The 26176-nt window shown below is 40.0% G+C and overlaps 2 protein-coding genes across 3 annotated transcripts in view; both read left to right on the top strand.

The window, feature by feature from the left end:
* The window catches only part of LOC306842071 (integrin alpha-M-like), a 36572-nt gene extending 12548 nt beyond the window's left edge, over positions 1 to 24024 (top strand). Inside the window, exons 26-30 of one of the 2 annotated variants that reach the window (XM_079372105.1) lie at positions 22459 to 22539; positions 22790 to 22900; positions 23023 to 23136; positions 23216 to 23326; positions 23450 to 24024. In XM_079372105.1, the coding sequence (XP_079228231.1) occupies positions 22459 to 22539; positions 22790 to 22900; positions 23023 to 23136; positions 23216 to 23326; positions 23450 to 23548 (516 nt within the window). In that variant the 3' untranslated portion in view covers positions 23549 to 24024. Of the gene's footprint in view, positions 1 to 338; positions 634 to 22458; positions 22540 to 22789; positions 22901 to 23022; positions 23137 to 23215; positions 23327 to 23449 lie in introns of those variants that run through there. The other variant, XM_079372106.1, reaches the window with a different exon arrangement.
* LOC306817289 (integrin alpha-X-like) lies at positions 10829 to 19839 on the top strand (the record flags this gene model as incomplete). The annotated part of the gene is made up of 11 exons (XM_079334041.1): positions 10829 to 10860; positions 14554 to 14704; positions 14890 to 15040; positions 15301 to 15374; positions 15491 to 15599; positions 16849 to 16985; positions 17106 to 17252; positions 17339 to 17554; positions 17819 to 17952; positions 19467 to 19621; positions 19753 to 19839. The coding sequence occupies 10 exons, from the start codon at positions 10829 to 10831 to the stop codon at positions 19543 to 19545; spliced, it is 1230 nt and encodes a 409-aa protein (XP_079190167.1). The 3' UTR covers positions 19546 to 19621; positions 19753 to 19839.
* Positions 24025 to 26176: the final 2152 nt, after the last annotated feature.

Below are 26176 nucleotides of genomic sequence, written 5' to 3'. Positions count from 1 at the left end.
AGAAAGACATGCAGCCAACAGAACTGACAGAAAATGGAGGTGGAATTAACAAGGCACAGGTGACACACATCAGGTAATCAGACAGGTAGGAAACAAGGAACAAAAAGCACAAGACCAGAAACTGAGGACAAGAACAAAGTAAAACACAAATACAGGACATCATAGAAGAAACAGAAATAAACTAACCCTTAACCAGGGAATGTGACACTGCACAGATTTTTCGTTCAGACCACAGGGGACTGATTTAAATGTGGAAACTTTGAAATCATTTTGACTGTTCGAGTTTTTTAATATTGAGCTTGACTTATTGTGCACATTTGAATGTTTTCTGTCGTCAGGCTGGCTTTTTCAAGAGTAAGTACAAGCAGATGATAAGTGAGGACGCAGGAGAAGGAGGGAATCTATATGGTGATGGAGAAGAACCTACACCAGAATAATGTTATATATTCATCTGCTTTGATATTTCTGCCATCTAAACATTTTTAACCCTCACTTCAAAAACCTTTACTGTTGAATTCTCCTGGACTATATTATCACATCAAAAATGATCAATATTTGTTATTAAATATGTGTTTATGCTTTGTCAATGTTTATTATTATGTAAATAAAAATTAATTTTCACTTGTCACAAAACTTGAGTCATTTTCATCATGTGTTGAAAGAAAGTCAAAGGTATAACATAAGTTACATTCAAGTTTTCCTTCATCTTACTGAGAACAAAACCCGTTTGACACATTAAAAACATTATACAAGAGTAAAATGTAAACTTCTGAAGTGCCTCATGATTGTAACAATTCACTTTGAGTCAATTCAGAATCCACTATAATATCCTGTTATTTCCATACAAAACAGCTACACAACCTCGCCCCTAGCTACATTTTTGACCAGCTTGTACCAAAAAGATGAATTGCACAGCAAAAAGTGTTCGCTTGGTGATGAGAGTCTTTGTTGTGATAGATTATTAAAAAATAGAAAAGAAAAATAAATCAATTAAAAAAGTCTGTCACGACAAGGGAGGCAACCAACACTTTGAGTACAGGTCACAAAGAGCTACATCATATTAAGTTTGTTCTCTCAAAATAAGGGAAAAAATTTGAGAGAGAGAAAGAAAGATTATAATACAGGAAGGGGAAGAAAGAAGAAAGGATGAGTAAAAGGAAAAGGGTGTAAAGTTGATGACAGCTTTAAGTGTGTTGCAATGATAATTTATGGGACAAATTGCACGTCTCTATCATGCAACTTTATCATGCACACTGAGATCATCTGAGGCAGTTTTATCAGCACAGAGAAAAGCTCATGTAACAACATGAATACATTAATACATAAATTTACAATCTTCAGAGAAATGCAAAAAATAACTTTCAACAAAAACATGCTTACCCCTGCTCTTTCTCCCTTTCCCCCAGCCTGGCACCCAACATTGGCTTCCAATGGGAAAGGTTCTGTCATGTTTTAGGGTTATTGTGCTTCCCACGGGTGTGTATTGTCTGTCTTCCCTGTCTGTCTGCTCCTCCTGTGTTTCCCTTCCCCCCCTTAATCATTATGGGAGTCAGGTGTGTCCACAGGTGTTCGGGATCTAATAAGCGCTGCATTTAAGTCTGCTCTCTCCCTGCAGTTGGCACCAGATTTCTGTTCATCTCCCATTGGGTTGTACGCCTTGTGTCAGCTCTCTCTAGAAGATTTTGGATTTTTGGATGTTCGTGTTTTTCCCTTGTGATATTGACCCTCTTGTGTTTTTCCTCTCGTCAGCCCCCAAAACCAGCCTCACCTGCAACTCCGTCACTCGTCGTTTGTCCGTGTGAATCTGGCTTCTCTTCACGCGTGTTGGAATCGGGGATCACATTTAGAGTCGCATTGATGTCGTTGTCGCACATTTATTCACCTTCTGTCACTAGCTTGTATTTATTAAATTTGTTGTTGATTGTTACTGGTTCGTCTCTGAGTCGTACGTCTGGGTCAAACCCTATTCTGAGACGTAACAGGTTCTGCTGTTGTTAGTGTCCACACACAGGCTAGATAGTACTGTTTTTTTCAAGCTGCAGCAATGCAATGTTTGAACTAGTCATGTTGCTCACTCTAATGTTCGTAATGCCAAGAGACATCTCAAACTCTTCAGTTTGTGCTGGATAAATAAAGCTGACATTGACATTCAGAGCGGTTCACATGTTGGTGGCCAATAAACAGTCCACTCACTGACCTCTGGGTTGGAGCTATTGAGAAGTTAAAGTTCCCTTTTTTTATTATCAAGCTCATAAATCCGATAAAAATCATGTTAAATGTTGAAGCACTTAGGTAGAGAAGCACTCGGCAGATGAGAGGACAAAATTCTCAGCGACGTGGGTTCCTGCACAGGTTACCTTTTTCTGGTGGAGGCTAACCACCCAAGGCTATGTCCCCCCATTCACCTACAGCATGACGGATTGTCTTTTAAGGAAGTAAAAAAAAAAAAAGTATTCCTACCTAACATGAGTCTTTGCCTCATCCTGCCAGAACACCAGCACAAATCATGTTGTCTGGGACTGTACCCACTCCATTGAGGCAGTTACACTGCAGACCTTCAGGGAATGGTAATGACACTGAGGGGGCAACAAGAAGACAGACAATTTACACATCCACCTGCTGTGTATAAGAAACATTGTTCAAACTGTTAGCCAGCAACAAGAAGACTCACCTCCCTCCTGAACTGCGCCCCAGCCAGTCACCCGCTGCCAGACACACAGGTCTGATGTAGTCTGTGAATTGGACTGGTGTGGAAAGCCTGATGAGAGCAATGTCATTGTCGCTGGTGACACTGTCATAATTTGGATGCAAAATGATTGTGTCCACACTCTTGGTCACTTCATTTGGGTTCTCGCCGATGGTATCACAGCAGCGCATCTCCCAATCCATCCTGTTGGTAGATCCTAAAGATACTAGGGCCACACTGTACCACAAGTTGAGCTCAAAACTAGTTTTATGTTCAGAGGTCTTCTCCAGCCAATCCAGAAGACCTTCCCACAATCCGAGGACTTTGCGTTTCCCGATCGTAACCACTCTCGTTGTCTGTGTGTGGCGTGCTAGAAAGATTTTGGCACATATCACGACTCCGAATATGAACACTAAGCTCACCATGGCGACTGGCGACGATTCCTGTGGGGACAGAGAATCAGATGGCTGTAAATTTGCATTTCACAATTCTTTAGCTTGTAAAATCTTTCTCATGTAATCTGCTAGTGTGTTCTTCCTCAGCTGTTTCAACATCTCAACTCATTTTGAAAAAGCACCAATAAGTATTAAGCAGTTCTTATAAGGTCCACTTTGGTTCAGTTATATGAAATCCATATGCATTGTTTTAATTGAATATGTTGGTTTTGGAAATTGTCCTCCTTTTGGTCTCATATTCCCTTGTGGATTATGGCGTACACATGTCACACAGGCTTTACAAAAAATATGTGAAGAGTTAAATCCATAAATTGTAAAATGTTGGTTTATCAGAGATACCATCCTTCCTGTTGAGACATGGCAAGGCCCATGGCTCAAAATAGCCGCTGCTTTAAAAAGGCTTCTTGGGAGGATGGGTTTATGTTCTACCTGATAGAGTTGTGAGTCATTTAGCTGTGCGCCTTTTGCAGGCCACATCTTTCTCTGTCATGGGTGCTGCCTCTTGCATGTTTCTTAACACTTCATGATCAATGATGGCTTCATCTGCAGATGCTGCATAAATGTCAGATGTACCAAAATGTTATAAGTACTGTACTTTTACCCACTGCAGTTTCTGCTTTTTCACTTTATTTCAAGATGTCTCAACAAGGCCAAAGAGTCAATTCTGCACTGTTCTGCGGTTTCAGCAGCTATCAAAACATCATCTACGTAGACTAAGAATTTGACCTCCCTCTGGAGGGTCAAAAGTTGACAAGCAACTGGTTATGGCCTGTGTAAAAACAGTTGGACTGTCCGCAAACCCTTGGGGAAGTTGTTTGTAGGTGTATGTTTTCCCCCCAGATAAAAACGCGAACCTAAACTGCGAGTCTGAGTGAACGGGAACTGAGAAAAAGGAAATACTTAAATCAATGGCTGTAAAATATTTGCTGTTGGGTTTCAACAAATTTAACAATGTGTGTGGATCTGACGCTAAGAGTGCTCTGGTCTAGACTGCTTCATTTGTCTCCTCTACTTTGATTCACTCGTCCTATACCTGCTTGGAATCCACCTCGGCCACGGTTGTGACCATGAGGTGGACCACCTTGCAGGAAGAAAACGTCATTGCATCCTATGTCATCTGCCTAAAATGTGTCTGTAGAGTTTTACTTGATATCCTGCTTCTCAACAACTCAATGGGTGTGTCTAACCCACTGCATCACTTGATCAGGGCTAGCGGTGTGGACTTCGACATAAATACTTTCTCTCCCAAGCTGACACCTCTGGTAGAAGCCCATTTACAAAACATTTTTAAACTGCTGTTAATATGGGCCTGTACCATTCTCAGTGTATGGGATGCCGCTGTGAACCCGGAACCCTTTTCTAATCTGGCTCTGAAATCATCAGGTCCTTCGTGCAATTTCTGTTTGATCCCTGAGAGATGGGCATAGTTGGCTGTTTTCTTGAAAGATTTTCTAACCCTTCCAAAAAGGGAATCTAATTGAGTTTTATATCCTCCCAATATGTCCCCATTATCAGGGGGGGTGAACACTATATCATTAACCCCCTGAAACAAAAGCTCATATATATATTTATATATTTTATGTTATGCTCATGTTTTATCGAATGAAACAGTCATATAAGGGGCTCATAGATATTTTAACACTGAGAAACAAGAATGTCTCTTCTTATGAGTTACTAGATTTCCTTTAATCAACCTTATACTATGTATGCCTTTTGTAATAATAGATCTATTGCATTTTATAAAATATATTTTAACATAGACATAACACAGACCTCTACACACAGATGAACAACAAAAAGACTGTCCTTCTGTCATGAGTTACGGGCAGAAAACGGGAGGGGACACAATTGCAGGAAAACCAAATCAGAATTTATTAAACAAAAGGCAAAAACAAAAACTCATTAAAAATAAATCCAAAATGTACCAAAATCCATGAGGAGCAAAACAAATTAATCCAAAGGAGCAAACGACAGGCAAAGGCGGACACTCACGAAAGACTACAAACACTCAACACTAAATCCAAAAATGAGGAACAGAGTATCCAAAAACTAAATCCAAACACGGGGAACAGAGAACATCCAAATACAAATCCAGGGTACATGCACGTGAGACAAACGACAGTGATACGACAAGAGACTGAGGAAAACACAGAGCCTAAATAGACGCGTAATCTGACGCAGGTGAGACTAATAAGACAGGTGAGGACAATTAGAGTTATCACACAGGCGGGAAACACAAGGAACAAAGAACACAAGACCAGAACACTGAGGACAAGTACAAAGTAAAACCCAACACTGACAACACCACCAAAACCAGATATACAAAATAAAACAGGAAACACTAAAGACTAGGCTTAAAAGGAAGGAACAGGAAGTAAACTTACAGGCAACATAGGAGGACACAGGGAAACACAGTAAAGACTTAAGTACCGTAAATTCCGGACTATAAGCCGCTACTTTTTTCTCACACTTCGAGCACTGCGGCTTCTACTCCGGTGCGGCTAATGCATGGATTTTTTATGGGGGACAATGAGCTTCTGCCGCAAAAACATTTGACTTCGTCACGTCGGATCTTAATATCAGTCATTTTGCGCTTCATGCACGCACCCTCATGATGGAAAACACACGGAGAAATACATATGATGTAGCTTTCAAGTTAAAGGCGATCGACCTGGCTGTCAAAGAAGCTAACAGAGCTGCTGCACGTTAAGATGACACTGACAGCGACAACAGAGACTGAGGAAGTGAGTAATGAAGTCATTCTGAGGCAGTGAATGGATGGACTTTTTCTTGTGAAATATATTACGGTCATCTTTTTCATCAGCCGTGTTACAGACACCGTCGGCTAGGCTTCGTATTGTAACGGTTCATGTTGTAAAGTCAGTAGTTGATAATGTGTTCATAATTCCGATTATGTGGAGAGTCAGTGAATGCACCAGCGAGAACGTGTTGAGTGGCTGTATGAGAGAACGCTGGGGGAGAGAGTTGGATTGTTACGGGAAGTTATGTGTTGTTCTCTGCTGTAAACGGCGTGGTCACGGCCGACAGTGATCGGGTTATTAAAAGTTTAAAAGTTATTATTTGAACGCTCTCGTCGTCCTTTAACGTCCGTACGGACGCTACAGTATTTGCGGATGTTACCGGTAGCCTACGTCTGTGTAATTAGCTCTTGTTATAGCGTGGACACCTGCGGCTTATAATCAAGTGCGGCTTATATGTGTACAAATACATTTATTTACTTATTTTTAGCCGGTGCGGCTTATATCCAGGTGCGCTCAATAGTACGGAATTTACGGTAAACAAGACTATGAAACATTAAAACACATAAGGGAAACAATCAACACCAGGAAACAAACAGAACACTCAGGAAAGAATGAAAACTAAAATAAGACAAAACACAGAACCAAACCATGACACCTGCAGACTACATTTTCAAACACAAACTCCAAAGGTACACTCCACTTTGAGGTCTAGAGAATCTTTTTCCTCTATTTGTTTATTTTCAACTTGCCTGTAACCTTGTGCTTTCTATATATTCTATATACATTCAGATATTTAACAATATCTGAATGTCTCTGGAACATATACTTTACATCACCTTCTAGTGCCCCGTCATTCGAGGACTTACAACAACTGCAACAGTTGTCCATTATGTCAATGTGGTTTCTTCTTTATCCAGAGGTTTGCAACCTACTTCAACAGACCACCAGTTTACGTTTCCGCTGGTACTGCTTCTTCAGTTACAGCTTTCGTGTCTCAACTCTCACAACACACACAGAAAAACAAAAAGCTTCCTATTACTGCAGTTTCACTAATTCTCTTTTAGTGCTTATCACAGTGGTCTCTCAGCACCACTATTCTCAACGGCCGACTAATACTTCAACTATTCAACTGTTCAAAAACAGTACTCACTGTTATCCTGTCCGGTTCGTCTTCTGAATTCGTCCGGATCCCATCAATCCACTGTTGGCAGGCGGAGGGGACGTCTATATCACCGGTCTGGCGGAGAATTTACCCCCCAGGGCTTTTCTTCGGACTGTCCTAGTAGAATCGACCGTCGACGGGTTTTGATGTGTCTTCCTCCTCCTGTCAGCGAATGGGTATGTTGGGATCCGGGTCACGGGACCAAGTAATATGTCAGGTTCAAGGACTCTAACCGTAGCCTTCAGACATACAGTATGTCAGGTTCAAGGACTCTCACCTTAACCTCCAGACATACAATTGACCAAATAATGAAATAACGGACACGGACAAGGATAATCTTTGTACGCTTCTGCAGAAGGGGAAAAGCAGCCTCAGAGATCTCAACCTCTCGCCGACTCTATTCCGCTTTTCTTCCCCTTTGCTTAGCTCTTTCTTGAGAATAAATGGGCGTTTACATAAGTGTTAGTAGGCGTGATCATAAACTGTATAGAAAAGTCTGCTACTGAGTGATTGACAAGTAGATTATATGCTGTCACGGGTTCGTGTTTTAAAAATGAAAAGATGATGGCTCAGTCAGGAAAACTTCCGTTGGTGGGTTTTTATTCACCAAACAAAAATATATACAACCATGTAAAAATTGTGCCCAAATCCCGGTCAGTGAACAAACCAAAGGAAAAACATAGTATTTACAAGACTGAACAGAAAACCAGGAAAACAACAACTTCAGCATCAACCTCCACTTTCAACTCCTACTCCCACACTGGCAGTGCAGAAGTGCTCTGCTTTTATACCCCATGGCCCCTCCTTCGTGCAGACCAACATTAATTGAATGGGGGGTCTTTCCTAAAGCACAGGTTCACTCCATATAACCACAAAAATTAATAAAACATAATTATATAAATCCAACAGACCCAAACTACCCCACATTTGGCCTCTTAATGGTTACAACACTCATGAAAACACTTAACAGTTTAACCCTCAACCCCAAATGGTTTGTTCCGTGTCACCTGATGGCCAGGTGAAACTCTCGGTGATGGGCCTGGCGGTCGTACCAAGCCTTCTGGGACCGCTGGGCCTCACGCAGGTTGATTTCTGCTTCCTCTCGGTACTCTGCCAACCGCTCCCGCATCTCGAGCACGAACCGGACCACACTCCGATCACTGGATGCGGTCGCAGGAGCCTCCCAGCTCTTCCGCAGCAGGTCCAATGGCCCCTGGACGTCCCAGCTGTACAGCAGCTCGAATGGGGAGAAACCGGTGGAGGCTTGCGGAACTTCGCGGTGTGCGAACAGCAGGAACGGTAACCAACGGTCCCAGTCTCGCCCAGTGTCGGCCACAAACTTCTGCTTGACACCATCAGCCACTGCATACAAGATATCCTTGTCCACAATAAAATATTGTTTGTTTCCCTGGACAGAGTCTGGGCCCCCAACCACCTTTTCGAACAACGGTTTGAGAGACCCATCCTCCCTTTGCAAGGCCCCAATGTCCTCTGGCACCTCCCCCATGTCTTTTAAAAGCCCCTCCTTACAATCCGGGCCCCTGGAGTTCAGTCCCTTTTCAATGCGCCGCTGGCGGCGAGACTTCCGTGGCCCCTCCCTCAAACAAACTACTGTCCAAACTGGCAAAAAGTTCAGCACAAGGCTCCCTGGTTTGCTCGGCCGTCACCCCAGCTCTAGCCTGGGCCTGGGTGATTACAGGTCCTGACACGGCCTCTTCACAAACAATGTCCTTGTCCCCCTCTCCCCGTAGTACATCCAATAGCACCGGCAGGTCTCACCCCAAGATGGCAGCCACAGGCAGCTTCTCCACCACCCCCACAGTCATTAAATAGGGTTGTTCCCCCACCACAATTGTCAGTTCAGCTGTAGGGTAAGCATGCCTGTCCCCATGCACACACACAATGTCCTCTTGTGCGCTGAAATCAATGACCCCGGAGGGCACTAGCTCCCTCCGAACCAGGGTTATAAAACTGCCAGAGTCAACCAGCGCAGTCACCAGCTGTCCATTTATAGGAACATCTTCTGCACCCCCTCAGCTCGCGGGGTGTAACAAGCACCAGTAAGTTTCGCTTTTCTGATTGGGCAAAGGGATGCTTTGTGCCCTGGCTGCTGAAAGTAGTAACAGATAAGGTCATCACCGGTACCCCGCTGACTGGGCGCTGAGCTTGGGTCTCTAGTTGGCTGGTAGCTGCCACGGACTGCTGGTCGGGGCTGCGATTGAAGCTGGCGACTGGGACCTCCTTGGGGTGCTGCTGGGACTCCTCTTCGGGCGTTAACATACTGCAGCGCTAGCTTGGATTCGGCTAGCCCATCTGCAGTCTCGTGCTCCTTCACCCAGGTGCAGATGTCGGCTGGCAGGACATGCAGAAGCTGCTCCAAGATGATGTGCTCGATCTGCTCCTTGGTGTGCTGCTCTGGCCGAATCCAGCGGCGATAGAGCCCCTTCAAGCGATGCTATGTCTCCGTCAGGTTCTCTCCAGGGGGAACCCAGCCAGACCGAAACTGCTCTCGATATGTCTCCGGCGAGATATCGAACTTGGCCAGCAGCGCCATTGCTGTGTAGGCCTCCAGTGCCTTCCCACTGAGTAATGGCACCAGGCGGCAGGCCCACTCAGCCTGCGGCCACCCCCACGTCTTGGCGATGCGCTCAAAGCGCAGGAGATAGTTCTCGATGTCCTCAGCTGCTGCATACGGAGGAATTTTGGGGTCCCCATGGGGTCTGGCATCAGGCCTAAGGAGTCCATCTCTGCAAGTGTGCGTCAAGTGTGCACCCCTGACGCACTTACGGGATCAGAGTCTTTGACTGGGGAACACAGTTTGTATTCAGGGAAATGTTTGAGCAGAACCGCGTGAGTGCGGACCTACCGGGGAAACAATGAGAGCGCCGTGAGCACGCTCCCACTGCCGCTTCTCTCCTGGCCGAGGACAGAGGTGCGCGCAGCGAGAGAGGGAGATGGAGCAATTTAGCGCTCCGTCACATATTCGTCGTGTAATCAACCAGTGGAGGTTTCCACTACTGTTATAGTAAGATATTATGATAAGCATACTGGAAATCTCCCAAAATATGTGTCAGCAAAAAGCACTGAACAACTAATAATATGGTTCTCGATTTTCTAACACTATCTTTCTCAAAACCAATGTGACTTCTTAATGAATGTTCCTGAAGCGAGCCACAGCGGCAGTGTTTGGGAATCCCAGATCAATCAGTGACCCCAAAGGTGTTAAGCCTTTGACGCATAATCACTTGCTAGAGGTGAAGACATTTCTTCACCCGCCGCCTCCTGGCAATTTTGTCAGAGAAGATTTGTACGCCAGAAAAAGATGGCGGAGCGTGCAATTTCTGACAGACCAATTGGAGCAGGGGGCGCCAAAAATACTTGACCGACATAGATAAGCCTAAGACAACAGTAGCATGTGCCCAAAAGAAATTTGTGAGGGGTTGAGTCTTTAGAAAAAACTACTGCTTAAGTGGTTAGATCAAACATTAAAGATAATCTGTCCTTCATGCCATCAAGAACCACATGGAGTGTGCTCAAAAAAAGTAAACTGGAAGTCAATGTGAAACCACTCCTACTTAAGAGTTCCTCGATCTGACTTCCTCAGCTTTAAGCCAGCTTGTGATTTGTGCATTTATCCTTTCGACATCTCCTGCCGACAGGAATAGATACTAGGTCGCCCTTAACTAAATCGGAAAAAAATAAAGTGTTTGAGCTCATAAAATACAGAATCACACGGTTTCTTTCATGGGAGTATGACAATGGCATGGATGATTACTACGGCAGGACTCCTGACAGGTAAGATGAGGTCATTCCTCCGATGACTTCCATCATCTCTACTTGAGCCCCAACTAAAACTTAATGAATAATAATGTAATTTAATTATTTTGATTCAATCTTCATCATCTGTAAGATTTGTTCCTTATGCTTTACCTTTAATAACTGCTCAACACTTAGAAAAACTGTTAAGATGATCAGTTCCACATTTGCATTTTCAATTTAACCAGTCAAGTATTAAATGAAGCAGAAATAGGAGCATAATGAAAGGCTTCCTCCATCTGCTATTGCTGAATATGTATATACATTATATCATGTGATTTAATGTAATTCCATGACAGCAATAAAGCACACAGAACTGGACTGATATGTAACAGGATTGTTCGGAAGATCAATTTGAAAAAATATGTTGACTGTGTAAACTTCAAGCCAAACAAATGTTTCTAATGATGACAAGAAATAGAAGAACCCAAACTCATAGAGAAGAGGAAAAAATGTGAATTTGGGACCAAAAATTAGTTACCAACATTTATGGATGTTCATTTAATGTCAGTCTTAGTGTAGCAGGCTCGTCCTATACCTGCTTGGAATCCACCCCGGCCACCTCGCCCCCCCCCCCCCCCCCACACACACACACACACACAACAGGTAATGCGGAACCAAATAACCTATTTACAATAATACTCTTAAGATAAGAGGAAGCTAGTACAGTATTTTCTTAAAATGCACCATCTAATCATGAAATACATTATAGACACAAGGAAGTCTTTAGTTGTGTTGAAATCATGTCCATTTTTAGAAACTCTCATGTTGTACACAAATAAGGATAAAAAGGATGACAATAAAGCTTTCTTGATGTCAGGAAATACTGTGTGATAAAAAAAATAGAAATTAGGCCTCCTACATGTTGCCATGTCACAACTGTGTCTCTATAAATGCCAGAAGAAACATCTCTAGCTCCTAAAACAACAATCATAAATGATCAGAAAGAGATAAACGTCTCCAAAAAGTCTTCTGGAATATGTTTCAAATTAAAGATTATGTAGGTTCAGAACAAGAACCTTTTCTGACTCTGGCTCTCTCTAGTGTCATTATAGAGCAACACAATGGCAGACATTATCCACATACATAAACTTGATCAATTTTCAAACATTATCTCGATGCACTCCTCGCTGCGACACTTGAACTTATCCATCTACACTGAAACATGAAGGTTTTTTTTTTTTTTTTCTCAGTGTTAAAAGCTGCACTGTGTTTTAATATCGATCCTGTGGCCTGGAAGACCTTACAAAACAATGCTGAAGGATTTGGATACCAAGTTGTGCAGAGACAATCTGAGTAAGTCAAATTCATAGATTTAAAGGGGAATACAGGTTCATAATTTGTCAATTGTCTACAAATGTAGGTTCTGTTCATTTCTTTTATTTCTGCTGTCATTGATGTTATGTCAGAAACACTTAAGTGTTTAGCATGTTAACACAAAACAAAAGCATTGGGATTTATTTTGTTTCACTTGTCTCAACAAAAAGTGTCTTTCACTCGTCTCTCTGGTTTTATTTCATCAGCCTGCTGGTCAGTGCTCCTCTTGAACAATATTCTCAGACAGGAAGAGGAGTAATCTATAGATGTTCCACCACTTCCTGTCAAAGACTGCCACTTGAAAGTAAGCACCTACTCATTTCAAAATGCTGCTGGGGGGGGGGGGGGGGGGTCAAGACAGATTTGCTCATAAAAATAAGGGGATGACTTTCTTGTAGTTTGTTAGTTGTTTGCATATTTAAAACACTATAAAATACTCAATCATTTCTTAAGTTCAATGCTAAATTTACCTTTTCCATGACACTTTGAAACCATGTAACTCGACAAGATCAGGCTGTTAAACATTTCACTAATGCTGCTAGGACTCAACAGAACACTGAGGAAAGTATGTTGTAGTAGTCACTGAGACTGTGATGTGTTGCTTTTAAAGCATTCTGAGAGAATATAATGAAGTGTTTGGTTTTTTTATGCAGCACCAGAATTTGCAGTCAACATGTCCCTTGGTCTGGCAATGGCAAATGATCCTGCAACACAAAACACATTGGTAAGCAGAAAAACTGAGTATTTCTGATATCAACGCATAGGATATGTATAAATGAACAATTTCTTGTCTAAAATTAAATAATTGTCCTTATGTTTGACATTATCCTGTTTGAGATCAGGGACTTAATGACCTTGTTGCTAAAAATTTTGTAGGTGTGTGGACCAACCATCCCAAAAGACTGCCGAAGTATCACCATGTATGACGGTGTATGCATAGAAATAGGCAGGAACAATAGTGTGATGCCCCCTGCCCCTAAAGGTAAATATTTGTTTTTTATAAGAGTAAGAAACATTTAATCATAGAAGTGTAGTAAAAGGATCGATAATATTTGCATATAACTGAACATTTAATTACTTTGGAAGCACAACAGAAGATGTTCAGTGGCAGGAATCAAAGCATCAGAGTACTTTTCTTATTGCCAATACAGATACATCTGACTAGGCAGACACTACACTCATCAATGTAGAAAAATAAATAAGTGTTAAAACTACTCTACTGTTTTTGACAGAGTGTCCATCCCAAGCAGACATTGCATTCCTGTTGGACGGCTCAGGCAGTGTAAATTCCAGCCAATTTACAACAATGAAGAATTTTGTAAAGGAGATGATCAGCTTGTTCCAGGGTGACACAAAGGTAGGATTGAGTTCATGCGGGCCAGTCAAACCGCAGAATTACCCTTTTTATAATGTCTTGAGCTTTATATGATATTATTCTGTGTTCTAGTATCATTTTACCAATCTATAAACATATCACTGAATTAATCGTTTTCTTCCTTGTTGCAGTTTGCCATTGCTCAGTTTTCTGATCAGTTCAAGATCCATAATTACTTTAATACATCTGATGCTACAAGATGGAAGGATCAAATTAACCGAATAAAACAGCTCGATGGAGGAACTTATACAGCAACTGCCATCCGTCGTGTTGTGTAAGTGCATTCAAGATGTCGATGACAGTTCCTGCTTTTATCATTTACAGACAGGAAGTGGATTGTAAGATTTCTAATATTTAAAAGTTTTTGATGTTTTAAAGATTTGAAATTGCACATTATTCAGGCTTACACTGTGCTTTTCAAAAGTTTTAGGTGGAAAATATGAATATATTAACCAGATGGGTTCATGTTAAAAAAGTTTATGTTATAAAAAAGATAACGGAACAGCTTAGGTTTTAGTAATGTGCAATGATGACACCGGACTGATACGAAACAGGAGAACTTTAATGAATGCTTTTATCAAATCCTACTACCCCTATCAATAAGATATGTTTATCATTAACACAGCAAAGTTCTAATTGACACAACTGATATCAATATATTTAACATACGTTATCTCCATCTCAATCCACTGACCTCCATTAAATGACAAATCGTTTCTCGTGCTGAAAGAGTTTTAAAAAAAATCAATGTTGAATCTTTACTTTTAATTTTAAAACTTTTAACCACCACAGAGATACACATTTTAAATTGTGTCTGAACAGTGATGTGCATTGATTAAATTCTAGTTGAAGGAGAAAAAATACCCACTTTTATAATATAATTGAACTTTATGTTTAGTTTCTCAAAGTATAAATGATTTTTCAACACCACAAAAACAAGAATGAAAATCTTTGTTAAAAGAAGATCTCTTTTTTTCCAGCGACGAGATCTTCATCGAAGATACAGGTGCAAGGAAAGATGTGAAGAGAGTTTTAATCATAATTACAGATGGACAATCTAATGGCGGAGATGACATGAATACAGCAGTACAATCTGCTGAAAATAAAACGATCATTCGATTTGCCATCGGGGTAAGTTGTATCTATATATATGTATGTTTATATATATGTGTGTGTGTGTGTCTGTGTGAGTGTGTGTGTTTACAGCTCAGTCTTTTGCTTAGCCTGTATAAAATCTGATCATTAGGAGTTTAAGCAGAGCCTGTATTTGACCTACAAAGTACAACATGTTGAACACTGTTTTCAAACATCTCTAGGTTGGGTCTGCATTTAGTTCACAGGATGCGATAAACGAACTACATAGGATTGCATCTTCTCCTTCAGCAGACCATGTGTTCAGGGTGGAAGGCTTTGAAGCGCTTAATAAAATAAGAGACGTTTTGCAGGAGAAAATATTCTCTATTGAAGGTACGAATGTAAAATCATAACAATTCTCGTTGAAATGAATTTGATTTTTCTTGTTTCAAAAATGATGAGTTTCTTGTCAGTAATTAAAAGACTCTTTTCATGCTGACCATCCATTGATTGAATGTAAATCAGTAATAGAGTTGTTTTCTTTAGTACACCACAGTAAATCCAATAATAAAAAACAGGAAGGAGGATAATTCAAACTACATGCAGACAAAAGTCTTTTGTTACTTATGTCCTCATTTATGTTGCTTTCACAGGATCTCAATCGGCTGGAGAGACACTGAAACGAGAAATGTCTCAAAGTGGATTCAGTGCAGCTTATGCTCCTGAGGTATTTACAATTACAAGATAGGCAGTTATAAACTTTTTAATGTGTGATTTGTTAAACATTCAACTAAAGTTCTGAAGCAAAAACACATTGTTGAAATGTCTTGAAATTAAATAAAGGGAATACGGATGAGTATCGTTGGTGCTAACCAGTGGAAGGGAGGCTTTGATCGATACAAAGCCACACCCAGGAGCTTTGAACCTGCACTGTTGCCTGACAGTTACCTGGGTAAGAATATAAAAGTTTTCCTTATCTGCCTGCATAAAAATGAAACACAAAATGCTGTTCTCATAGCCAACTCAATGTAATAGAAAAGAACATAAGTATAAATACATCCCACAATTTTTTCAACTCCCATCATAGAAACCCTACAAGAAACGAAAGATCTTTTAAAGAAGTAACCTAAGCAGTAAAAAAAAATAATCATACAGTGTTGTGCAAAAGTGCTTAAATACAGTTGGCTTGAAAGAGTGGCGCGGTTTCTTTATGATTCTTGAGGTCTAAGAATAAATATTGGATTCTGCTGGATTTAGTAGCATTGCTCTGGTACCTTGTCTGAATGAAGGACAGGGAACAGTTTGTGGGATGGGTGGATAGGGTCCTTGGAAGCTAATCACTGATGGGGAAGAGGGGCACCACTGATTGAGCTGGCAGTCTTCACCTCACCCTTTAAAGCTGCTGTTGTTCGACTGCTTCACAGTCTCCAAACTGTGTGAGTGTAAACATGCTTACAATTGTGGCCCTCATCAGAGGGGATGTAGCTGCTGTTGAGCCATTTAGTCTATGGCCGAAGTGTTGACAGAGGAGTTTAGTTTGTCTACAACGGGCATACCTGGGGCCTGTACTACGATGCGAGTTCAACATACCCAGGGTATCTCCGGGTTATCTGGCTTCACTAAGCCTAATATAAGAGTCCGTGATTAACAGTCCTACAAAGCTGGTTATCAATCTGATAGATAGACCCAGAGTCTCAAGAGTGCGTTCACATGAAGGGGCAGAGTTAGTTTCATTCAACCTATCACAATCATCACTGCGTCTGACACCAGCAGATCATCATATTACTCAACAAACTATATTAATGATATAAAGAGGTTTAAAATAAAACAGCAGGTTCCCATAAACTAAAGTTGTATAAATACAGGAATGAAAACTGGCAGATAAAAGAAAAATTGCAGAGCAGCAATGTCCAAACTATATTTTCTAATATCTTCTTTCCATCATTAGTGTCTCCAGTGTCTCCATTAGTCCATCTATCTATCTGACTACAATAACTCAGCTGCAGCTCTGATGATAACAAACAGAGCAACATGGAGACACTAAACATTAACATAAAAATATAATTCAAAGCCATAAGAAGGATATCTACACTGAAGTTACCTCGCTAACCCAAATCTTGCATCGGAGTTCAGGCCCCTGGTCAGGTTGCTGGCCCTCTCCTCAGCTGTGCCATCAAAAAACAATGACTCTCTTATTCCAGGATACTCCATAGCAGTTGCCAAAACAGTGCAAGGCTCATTGACAATTGCTGGTGCTCCAAGACATGGTCACGTAGGAGCTGTGATGGCAGTTCAAGAAAACAACGCTGCACAAATGATCGATCCAACCAAATATCAGGTTTGTGTTTACACTTCCGAAGAGATGCTATGAAAAATAATGTCAAGCAAATTAAGAACGATTATTTGACTCTTCTTCTTGTATGTGATAATATGGTTGATGATATGCCACTTATTTCAGTTTCAGATTGGGGAATATTTTGGGGCTGAGGTTTGTGCAATGAATTTGGATCTTGACACCTACACTGATCTAATCCTCATATCGGCCCCGATGTACGTAGACGATGACAGAGAGGGAAGAGTTTATGTTTGCAGCTTAACTGGTTTGGTAAATTACATTAATCTAGTTTTATTCATGAAGTTGTGTGTTTCTTGCTCTGCGAACGTTGAATCTCATCCTTGTGTTTTCACCAGAAAGTGGACTGTCACTTAGCTTCTCCATTGGTACTGAGAGGGGCTGAATCTGACAAAGGAAGGTTTGGGTCGTCTCTTGCCGTCTTGCCTGATCTAAACAGTGATGGTTTCAATGATTTGGCTGTTGGTGCACCTTTGGAAAATGACATGAAAGGCAGTATCTACCTATTCCATGGCGAGGGAGGACAAAGAGGAATTAATCCTGATTTCTCACAGGTTAGCATTATTGAGAAGGCAGAAAAGCTGCAATTTTATTTTAGATTTTTAAATGTTTCTGCTTTCAAGTTTTCCCCTCAAGCTTATATAAGATCTTGTACCATGTAGAACATAGCTGGTGTATTTATGTCTGTATTGTGCATTTCGGCTCTAATGAGGATTCATTGTTTTTTGGAGCCGGCCTCAAGTGGACTCTTGAGGAGCTGCAGCTGTTGCACTTTCGTATTGCCTCTGAAATAAAATCCATACATTTTCCTTATACAGAGAATCACAGGTTCTGAAGTCATGTCAGGACTGATGTTCTTTGGTATGTCGATCAGCCAGTCGTCTTTTGACCTAAGTGGGGACAGCCTGCCAGACTTAGCAGTGGGCTCAAAGGGCAGAGTTGTTTTACTAAGGTAAGAGGTTCTTATTATACAATTAAGTCTCTACCTTCGGTGTTAATTCATGAATTAAATATTCAAATTTTCATTGTATTGTATACCAGTCAGAGGTTAATAAACCAAACTCATAGTTTCTCTGCTCTTATTCAAAACAAGTATTAACCTGTAAGGGCAGGGCCGCCCCTGGCCAAGTGGGGGCCCTAAGCAGGATTTCATTTTGGGCCCCCCTTCCAATAACATAATAATAATAATAATAAATTACAATTACTAACGAATCAAATGAAAAGCCTCTATCCACAGTGGAACAAGAACTTTATAGATTTGTTTTGGTTTTAATGGTAAACTAAACACTGAAATTATTTTAAATACTAGCCTCACAAAATTAAATTGCAATCAATGCAAATATGATTACAACTAATAATATTCATTATGATTGAATTTGATGATATTTCTACATTTAAATATTGTATGTACTTGTTTTCACATGTTGTATTTAGGTTCTACATTTCTACACGTTTATACTTCTATTAAAAACATAGATTGATAGGCTATAAACCTGAACCAACATAAAACCACCAACTGATCAATTAAAAACTCTTTTTTTTCAATAAAGCTGAATATATTGAGTTAACCCAACATTTAATAAATGGTCATCAGGGCCGCTTGAAAATGTAATCTCCAGTCCACATCTAGACACAATTATCATCTCTTCTGTCTCATGATTAGCACGAGCAGACATGCCAGCAGTGTATGTTTATATGCCACAAAGTTTTTTTCTTTTTTATTTCAACAACATACCCACCTTCAGGTGAAGCACGAGCCTCTTCTTGTTTGGACTTTTTCTGTCTTTTGCTAGCTCCCGAATCGTATTGACGTTTGGAAGCCATCTCTCTCTCTCTCTTTACTCTCTACCTGCAAAAAACTGCCTGCCGGCCCATCTGACCGCTGATTGGTCAGATGGGCTTTTAATCATTGCCTCTCTTTTCTCTCTCTCTCTCTCGCCTCGGGCTGACTTGGTGGCGGTGCTCTACGCGCGCCTCTTTGCAAAATTCACGCGCATCCTTTGCGCATTTGCAGAAAATGATACTTTATTGATCCTGAGGGAAATTCAATTCACTTGCGCAAAATGGGGCCCCCCCATGGATCGCGGGGCCCTACGCACAGCGCCTGTTCTGCGTTTAGGGAGGGGCGGGCCTGTGTAAGAGATTGCTTCAGGCCTCTGAAACTAGTTTGGTCTTCTGTTGGACCTAAACTGAAGTTTGTGTTTTCCTGCTCTGTTCATTTCCAGATCAAAGCCAATAGTGATGGTTGAAGCTACAGTAACATACAACCCAAACCAAGTCTCCACTCAAAACTCAAACTGCTCAACACCATTGACAAACAAGGCTACAATCTGCTTTTTCATGACCAGAAACACTCCAGTGGATACAGGTTCCTATATCTCTCTATTTCTCTAAATCACGTAGGTACTGTCTCTCTAATCCAGGACTTTCTGTGACAAACGTCTTAATAACTTTAATCTATTTCAGCTCAAGCAAGGATCAACTACACTCTTACGCTGGACGCCACCCGCAAGGCACCAAACAACCGAGCTTTTATCAGAGATAAGATACGAGAGGAGACCAGATCAATTACTCTTGTTTTACTACGAAAACAATGCAATGATATTGACTTCTTTGTTCAGGTGAGCTATCAGACAAAAACGAAGTCTTGTACATCCTGTAGAGTCAGCTTTTGAATGGCATTAGAATAAGTTACTTTAACTTGCTTCTTACACACTGAAAAATGTCAAAGTATTTCTTAATCTTCTTGCAGGCTTGTCCTGTGGATGCTCTAAATGAACTGCGCAATGAACTCAGATTCACCTTTGAAGGCTTGCTCTCTAACAGAGGTCTGAGCCCAAGTCTTGCCCAGCAAGCTCAGACGACAAAGTATTATCCTGTAAGTTATCTTTGTAGATTCCTTTATTCTTTGGTTGGTTTAAAATTGCAAACACTTTTAAGATGTTGTCTTTATCTAAATCATTGAACAACACAGCTGATATTTCTGATGTAAAATAAAAGTTTTAAGGCCTTTTGTACGTATGTGATGTCAATAAATTTGTACATTTCAATATATTTAACATAATGAGGCTCTGTAATGCAATATGATTCTATCTAAGGAATGTTCACTCATAACTACACGTTATACTAAAGTAGAAACAGATACTGATGTTTTGTGTGCTATCATATACTGTATCAACCAAATGTGGTTTTCCTCATTCTCTCTTCTACAGCTCAGATTTGAGATCAACTGTGGCAATGATGGCAAATGTGTAGATGACATGAAAGTGGATTTCAACTTCACGAGGTGAGTTGCAAAAATCAAGCCAAATTGATGTTTGAAGTAAATTTGCCCACTCACCTTTAAAAGCATGCCCTTGCCCAGTTGCGTTGTTACATATAAAAACTTTGAAGACACATGTTTCAGCTTTGCATACAAGCATACTAATAGTAAACATGTAAGCCTGAGTGTTATTTAAGAAAACCTCTAATTCCTTTCCATGTTTTTTAGTAATTACTTCAGGTGTGGCATATCAAGACATTCCTTTTAGCACCCACTTGGCATTTTTCCTAAGATCATATCAGAACACTGCTTACCAACCTTAGCTGCATTTTTACATGTTGATTAATTAGTAGGCCAAATGATAAGAACCGAAACTGAGATTGTGAACAAAGACGTGGACCTCTGTCAGTTACGTCCCCCATTGATTTTTGAAGAGGCGTTACGAAGCCCAGTGATGATCGTTGCCATATTGGCAATGATGACTCAAACTTTCTTCTGTCTAAACAAAGAACAGGCAAAGAGGTGGCGTTAGGGCAGACTAAATGAAGTCTTGGTTGGTGAAACACTGCTGTATGTCTGTCAAATCAATAGTGCACCTAAACTCTAATTTGAGGACCGACGCATGCACACGCACACACACACACACATATATACACAGCGCTGTTCTCCGCTGCCTGCTCCAACATTACATATGGTCAACATCTTCCCTCTTTTATGTATATATAATATATACCTGAATTTCCCTCGGGATCAATAAAGTATCTATCTATCTATCTATCTATCTATCTATCTATCTGTCTGTCTGTCTGTCTGTCTGTCTCTGTTTCAACCTTGCAAGGTGGATATGAGGCAAAATAACTCACCTCACTATTCTGCCTCCATGATACTGGAGATAGTGGCGTCAGTATCCTGCTTTAAACTGACATCTGAAAGAGCAATAGGCCTTTTTTCCTTTACCTACACCTTTCTTTTTCCTTGTCATCCGTCAGATCTTCAGAGGTTAGAGTTGGCATCGATGAACTGTTGGACGTCACTGTCTCAGTGGAGAACTCAGGAGAAGACTCCTACAACACTCATGCCATTCTAACATACCCGGCTGGACTCTCCTTCAGGAAGTTTACGGTTGTGCAGGTGAAGCGTTAAGATCAAGTCTGTATCAAGTTCATCACTGGTCTGATTTTCTTTCATGAGTTTTCATGGAGACAACTTTTTTTTATTTGTTTTTAATACAGGGAAGAATTGAGTGCAATTCGTTGGACAGTGAGGATGGTTTATCACGAGGAAAGACAGACTGCACTATTGACCAGCCCATTTTCAAGAGTGGCACTACGGTTTGTTTGTTATTTTATTTTAGAAGGAGTCATCTCTCTGCTGTAGAAATATCTCTAATGGCTCTCACTTCCTCAATTTTAGGCTCTTGTCATTGTCTCCTATGGGATTCAAACCAACAGTCAACTTGGAAACAATATTGTTTTTACTGCAAATGCTACCAGGTACAAAAATATTAGGTATTCAGTTTGTTTATGTGCAATAGCCAATTCCCAATTTGTAAAATGATTGGACCTCTCCTTTAGTGGGAATCAGGAGCACTCCCCCTCAAATAAACTCTTCAAAATGAAGAAGATTGATGTGAAGTACAGCATTCTTGCAACAATTGAAAGGTTTGTGTTGCATTGTGTTGAACAACGTTGATAACGTTAATAATTATCATAATTTACAACTTCTTTTCCTTTCATTCAAAGTTGACACTTTATCAGCTAATATTGAGCTTGTCTCTTTAGTTCCCTCAGCTACAACAATTTCACCTATGGAAAAAATGACTTGCAGAAACCAATCCAACAGACAATTTCGGTAAAATCCCAGCACAATCATTATTATTATTATTTTTGTATTCTCTATTGAAACACAGGTACTCTTACTCAGGTAGCTTATATTTCTCTCCTCTCTCTAAGGTTGCAAATGAAGTCAGAGCTCTGAATTTCACAGTAGTGATCAGGGTGCCTGTAAAACTTGGTGATAAAGACATTTGGGTGAATTCAAGCAGTTTTCAGGTAAGTTGGGAATTCAATATAAACTCTTAATTTGAGCTTTTTTTGTTTGCATCTTCAGCCTTACATACATTTGCATCATCGTGGTTATATGAGGATACGATTTTTTTGCCTATTAAACTGAATTATCAACTTTTTTTGTTTTTAGATCCCGGAGTGTCAAAGAGAAACAGATGTGAAACCTAAAGTCACAGATTTCATTGCACAAATACAGAAAAATAAGATTGTGGTAAGTGTGCCTCTGCTGCACAGTTTGTTGCAAAGACTTAAACCTTAAATTGTTAATCCCTATGTGTGTGTTAGATTCCATTCGAGAAAAAGGTTTAAATTGCATTCCACTGTACATTTAGCTGCAAACTCTTTTGCAAATGAAATATGAAAATATATTGTATGTTTGTAGACTTTTTTTAAACTGTTGGAAAGGAGACACTTAAAGTCTACATCTTTGTCCGCCATTTTCCTTTTTTCAATCACAACAGGACTGCTCTGTAGCCACATGTGGTGTGTTCAAGTGCAAAACATTCATGGGAAGACTGGAGAGTAAAAAGTATCAAATCTCTGCCAACCTTAGCTCTCGATGGATAGAACAGGTAAATGATTTGTTTCTGTAATTTACCTGATTGAATTTGAAAGTTGCTAAAATGTGGCTAATAATAACATCAGATTATATATATATATATATTTAATAACATTTTCATTATTTCTCAAACAGATTGGACTTGAATCTGCCAAATTCCTCTTGACCAGCACAGCCACTCTGGAGTACGACAAAAACCAGTACATTTTCTTTTCAACAGGATCTTCTAACACCCCCCCTGTTCACAAGGTGATTGCACAATGATACAACTAGTAATGCTTTTAAATGTGTTTCTATCTAATCCACATCCTCTCTTTTTTCCTGACAGATTGAGACGGAGGTAGAGGTGTATCCTGAACCTGACTTCACCAAAGAGATTGTTGGAGGATCTCTGGGAGGACTGGCTCTACTGGCTTTGCTCACCGCTGGCCTATACAAGGTGAGACACTGTCGACGCAGCTTGAATCGATTTTAAAAATATTTTGATTGTTCGAGTTTTCTCATATTGAGATTTACTTAATGTGAACGTTTGAATGTAATATCTCTTGTTTTCTGCTGTCAGGCTGGCTTTTTCAAGAGTAAGTACAAGCAGTTGATAAGTGAGGACGCAGGAGAAGGAGGGAGTCCAGGTGGTGATGGAGAAGAACCTACACCAGAATAATGTTATATTTTTACCTGCTTTGATAGTTCTGCCAGCTACAGTAAATATGTCGTTTTATGTTAATTGAGCCCTGCGTTAGTTCAGGTGGAATACTGTAGTCTGCCCGCAAGTGGCCATCAGCTGATGTGAAAACTGCCCCAATGCCAACCAATCATTATCACAGTCTGCCCACAAGGCTGTTTATTTAAACCATTCTGCTTCTCACCCCTGTTGCATCACATTCACAAACCATATAAGAGCAATCAGTACTGTAATTAAATCTATAACAGGAGTATTCCTGACTGAACTGGTTTTATAGCTTTAGCACTCAAAGAATTGCATTAAATTCAGACTTTGCTGACAAAGTAAACTGCTGATCAATGTTTTTTTTATTTAAAAAATATGATTTTATGCTTCAATATTTGTCCTTCACCTAACTGAATCAAATAATTTTTGAAAAAGTGTTTGATATATTAAAAACAACAATAAAATTTAAACTTTTGAAGTGTCTTTCTGTATCTAAAGTGCATTAAGAAAATGTAATGACAGCCTAAAAAACAACCTGTTCCTCAATATTACTTTTAAGTGCACTAATAAACAACTTTATCCATCCTCACTAACAAGATGCAGAAAGATGAAAGATGGCATGTCTCCAACAAAAAGAATCAAAATCTAGATGTTTTTGTGAAGACCTAAAAACCTGCACAGAACCTATTTTCTTTCTTTAGACAAGAGGTTCCCAAACTTTTTTAGACCATGGACCCCTTTCAGGGGAGAAAGAGTCCAAGGACCCCCTCATTATTGTAACGTTGATCATCATATATTAATGCAATGTATTGCAAAGTAATAAGGAGTACTCTACAACAATTTGGATACATTTATTCTTAAAAGTAAATTAATTTATAAACTTTGTGTTTAAAAACAATTTTGGCGCAGAGGTGTTTTTTATTTTAAGGGTTTTTTGTTTTTTTAAATCATTTGACAACTCTGAAGTGACAGACATGTGATGCTCATATCAGAGTTGATCAATTGGCACAAAACTAAAGTGGTGGGAGTACGGGACAAAATAGCTGATTTTATTGTTGCTAGAGGTCCAAGTTTGAAGATATGCCTTTTCAATGATACAGCACACTTTTACAATTTTGTTGTAAATTATTCCGCTGACCCCCAAGCTATGGTTCGCGGACCCCATTTTGAGAATAACTGCTGGAAACAAACTGTACAGTATGAAATCCAGTTAAGAGCATTGATAATATGGATTTTGTAATCAAAGAAGAAGAAGATGACTAAATTCCAAATATGGATCATTCTTTTCCGGATTAAACCAGGTCTTAATTTAGACTTGATTTTTTTTGGGGTAAACAAAACGTGACTACATGCCAAGATAATTCAGGGAGATGATGACAAATAACCAAAACTAAAACAGCAAACAGTGACAAACAAACAAAACAATGCTTGAACAATAACGAAAAATTATGATAATAATGAACAATAAAACGCAATGGGGTCATCCATATGGTGTCAGGTGCATCAGGTAGATCAAGGCACAGCTCAGGACATAATTTAGATTAAAGAAATACTTGTGCATTTTTGTTAATACCTGATGAAGATCCATAGTATGAGTACAGATTTTCTCAGAATCAGAAACATTTCCACAACTTGCCACTTGAGTTTCAAGGTCTCAGAGATCTAAGCCAGCTTTATTAGCACAGAGAAAAGCTCATTTACCAAAATGGATACAGTCTCAGAGAATCATCAATCTCTACATAGACTATCACTTAAAAAAAACAAAAAACTTTAAATTTAAAAAATCTTGAGAGAAATAAAATGTATAAGTAGCAAAAAATAACTTTTAACAAAAACATGCTTACCCCTGCTCTTGTTCCCTTTCCCTCAACCTGGCACCCAACATTGACTTCCAATGGGGAAGGTTCTGGCGTTGTTAGTGTCCACACATACAGGCTGGATATAATCCTTGTAGTTTACTGGTTTTCCAAGCTGCAACAATGCAGCACTAGTTATTAGTCAACTAGTCATTTTGCTCACAGAGCCGTTCACATAACACAGTCCACTCACTGACCTCTGGGTTGGAGCTGTTGAGAAGTTAAAGGTTCTCTTTTTTTTTTTTTTTTTGATAATGCTCATAAATCCTTTAAAAATAATGTTGAAGCACTTACGTAGAGAAGCACTCGGCAGATGAGAGGACAAAATTGTCAGCGATGTGGGTTCCCGCACAGGTTACCCTTTTCCGGTGGAGGCTAACCATCCAAGGCTACGCTCCCCCATTCACCTACAGCATGACAGATTGTCTTTTAAAGAAGTAAAAAAAAAAGTATTCCTACCTAACATGAGTCTTTGCCTCATCCTGCCAGAACACCAGCACAAATCATGTTGTCTGGGACTGTACCCACTCCATTGAGGCAGGCTAACCACCATCAAACAAAATAATTGTGTTGATTTAAAGACATGAAAATGAACAACAACGAACAAACTGACAAATCATTCTAAATTGATTAAGTGGAGAAAATGGATTATATTCACAGCAGTCACTTGCAGGACTGGTGATTATAGTGTGACCAGATTTCTAAAGCGAAAATCAGGGACATGTTTAGCATGGTGGTCAAAATTCCAATTTCATAATTATGAATA

Source organism: Symphodus melops (genome assembly GCF_947650265.1).
Source record: "Symphodus melops genome assembly, chromosome: 21".
In the NCBI taxonomy this organism is placed as follows: Eukaryota; Metazoa; Chordata; class Actinopteri; order Labriformes; family Labridae; genus Symphodus; species Symphodus melops.
Note: the sequence above shows the minus strand (reverse complement) of the source record. Positions and strands in the feature narration are given on the sequence as shown.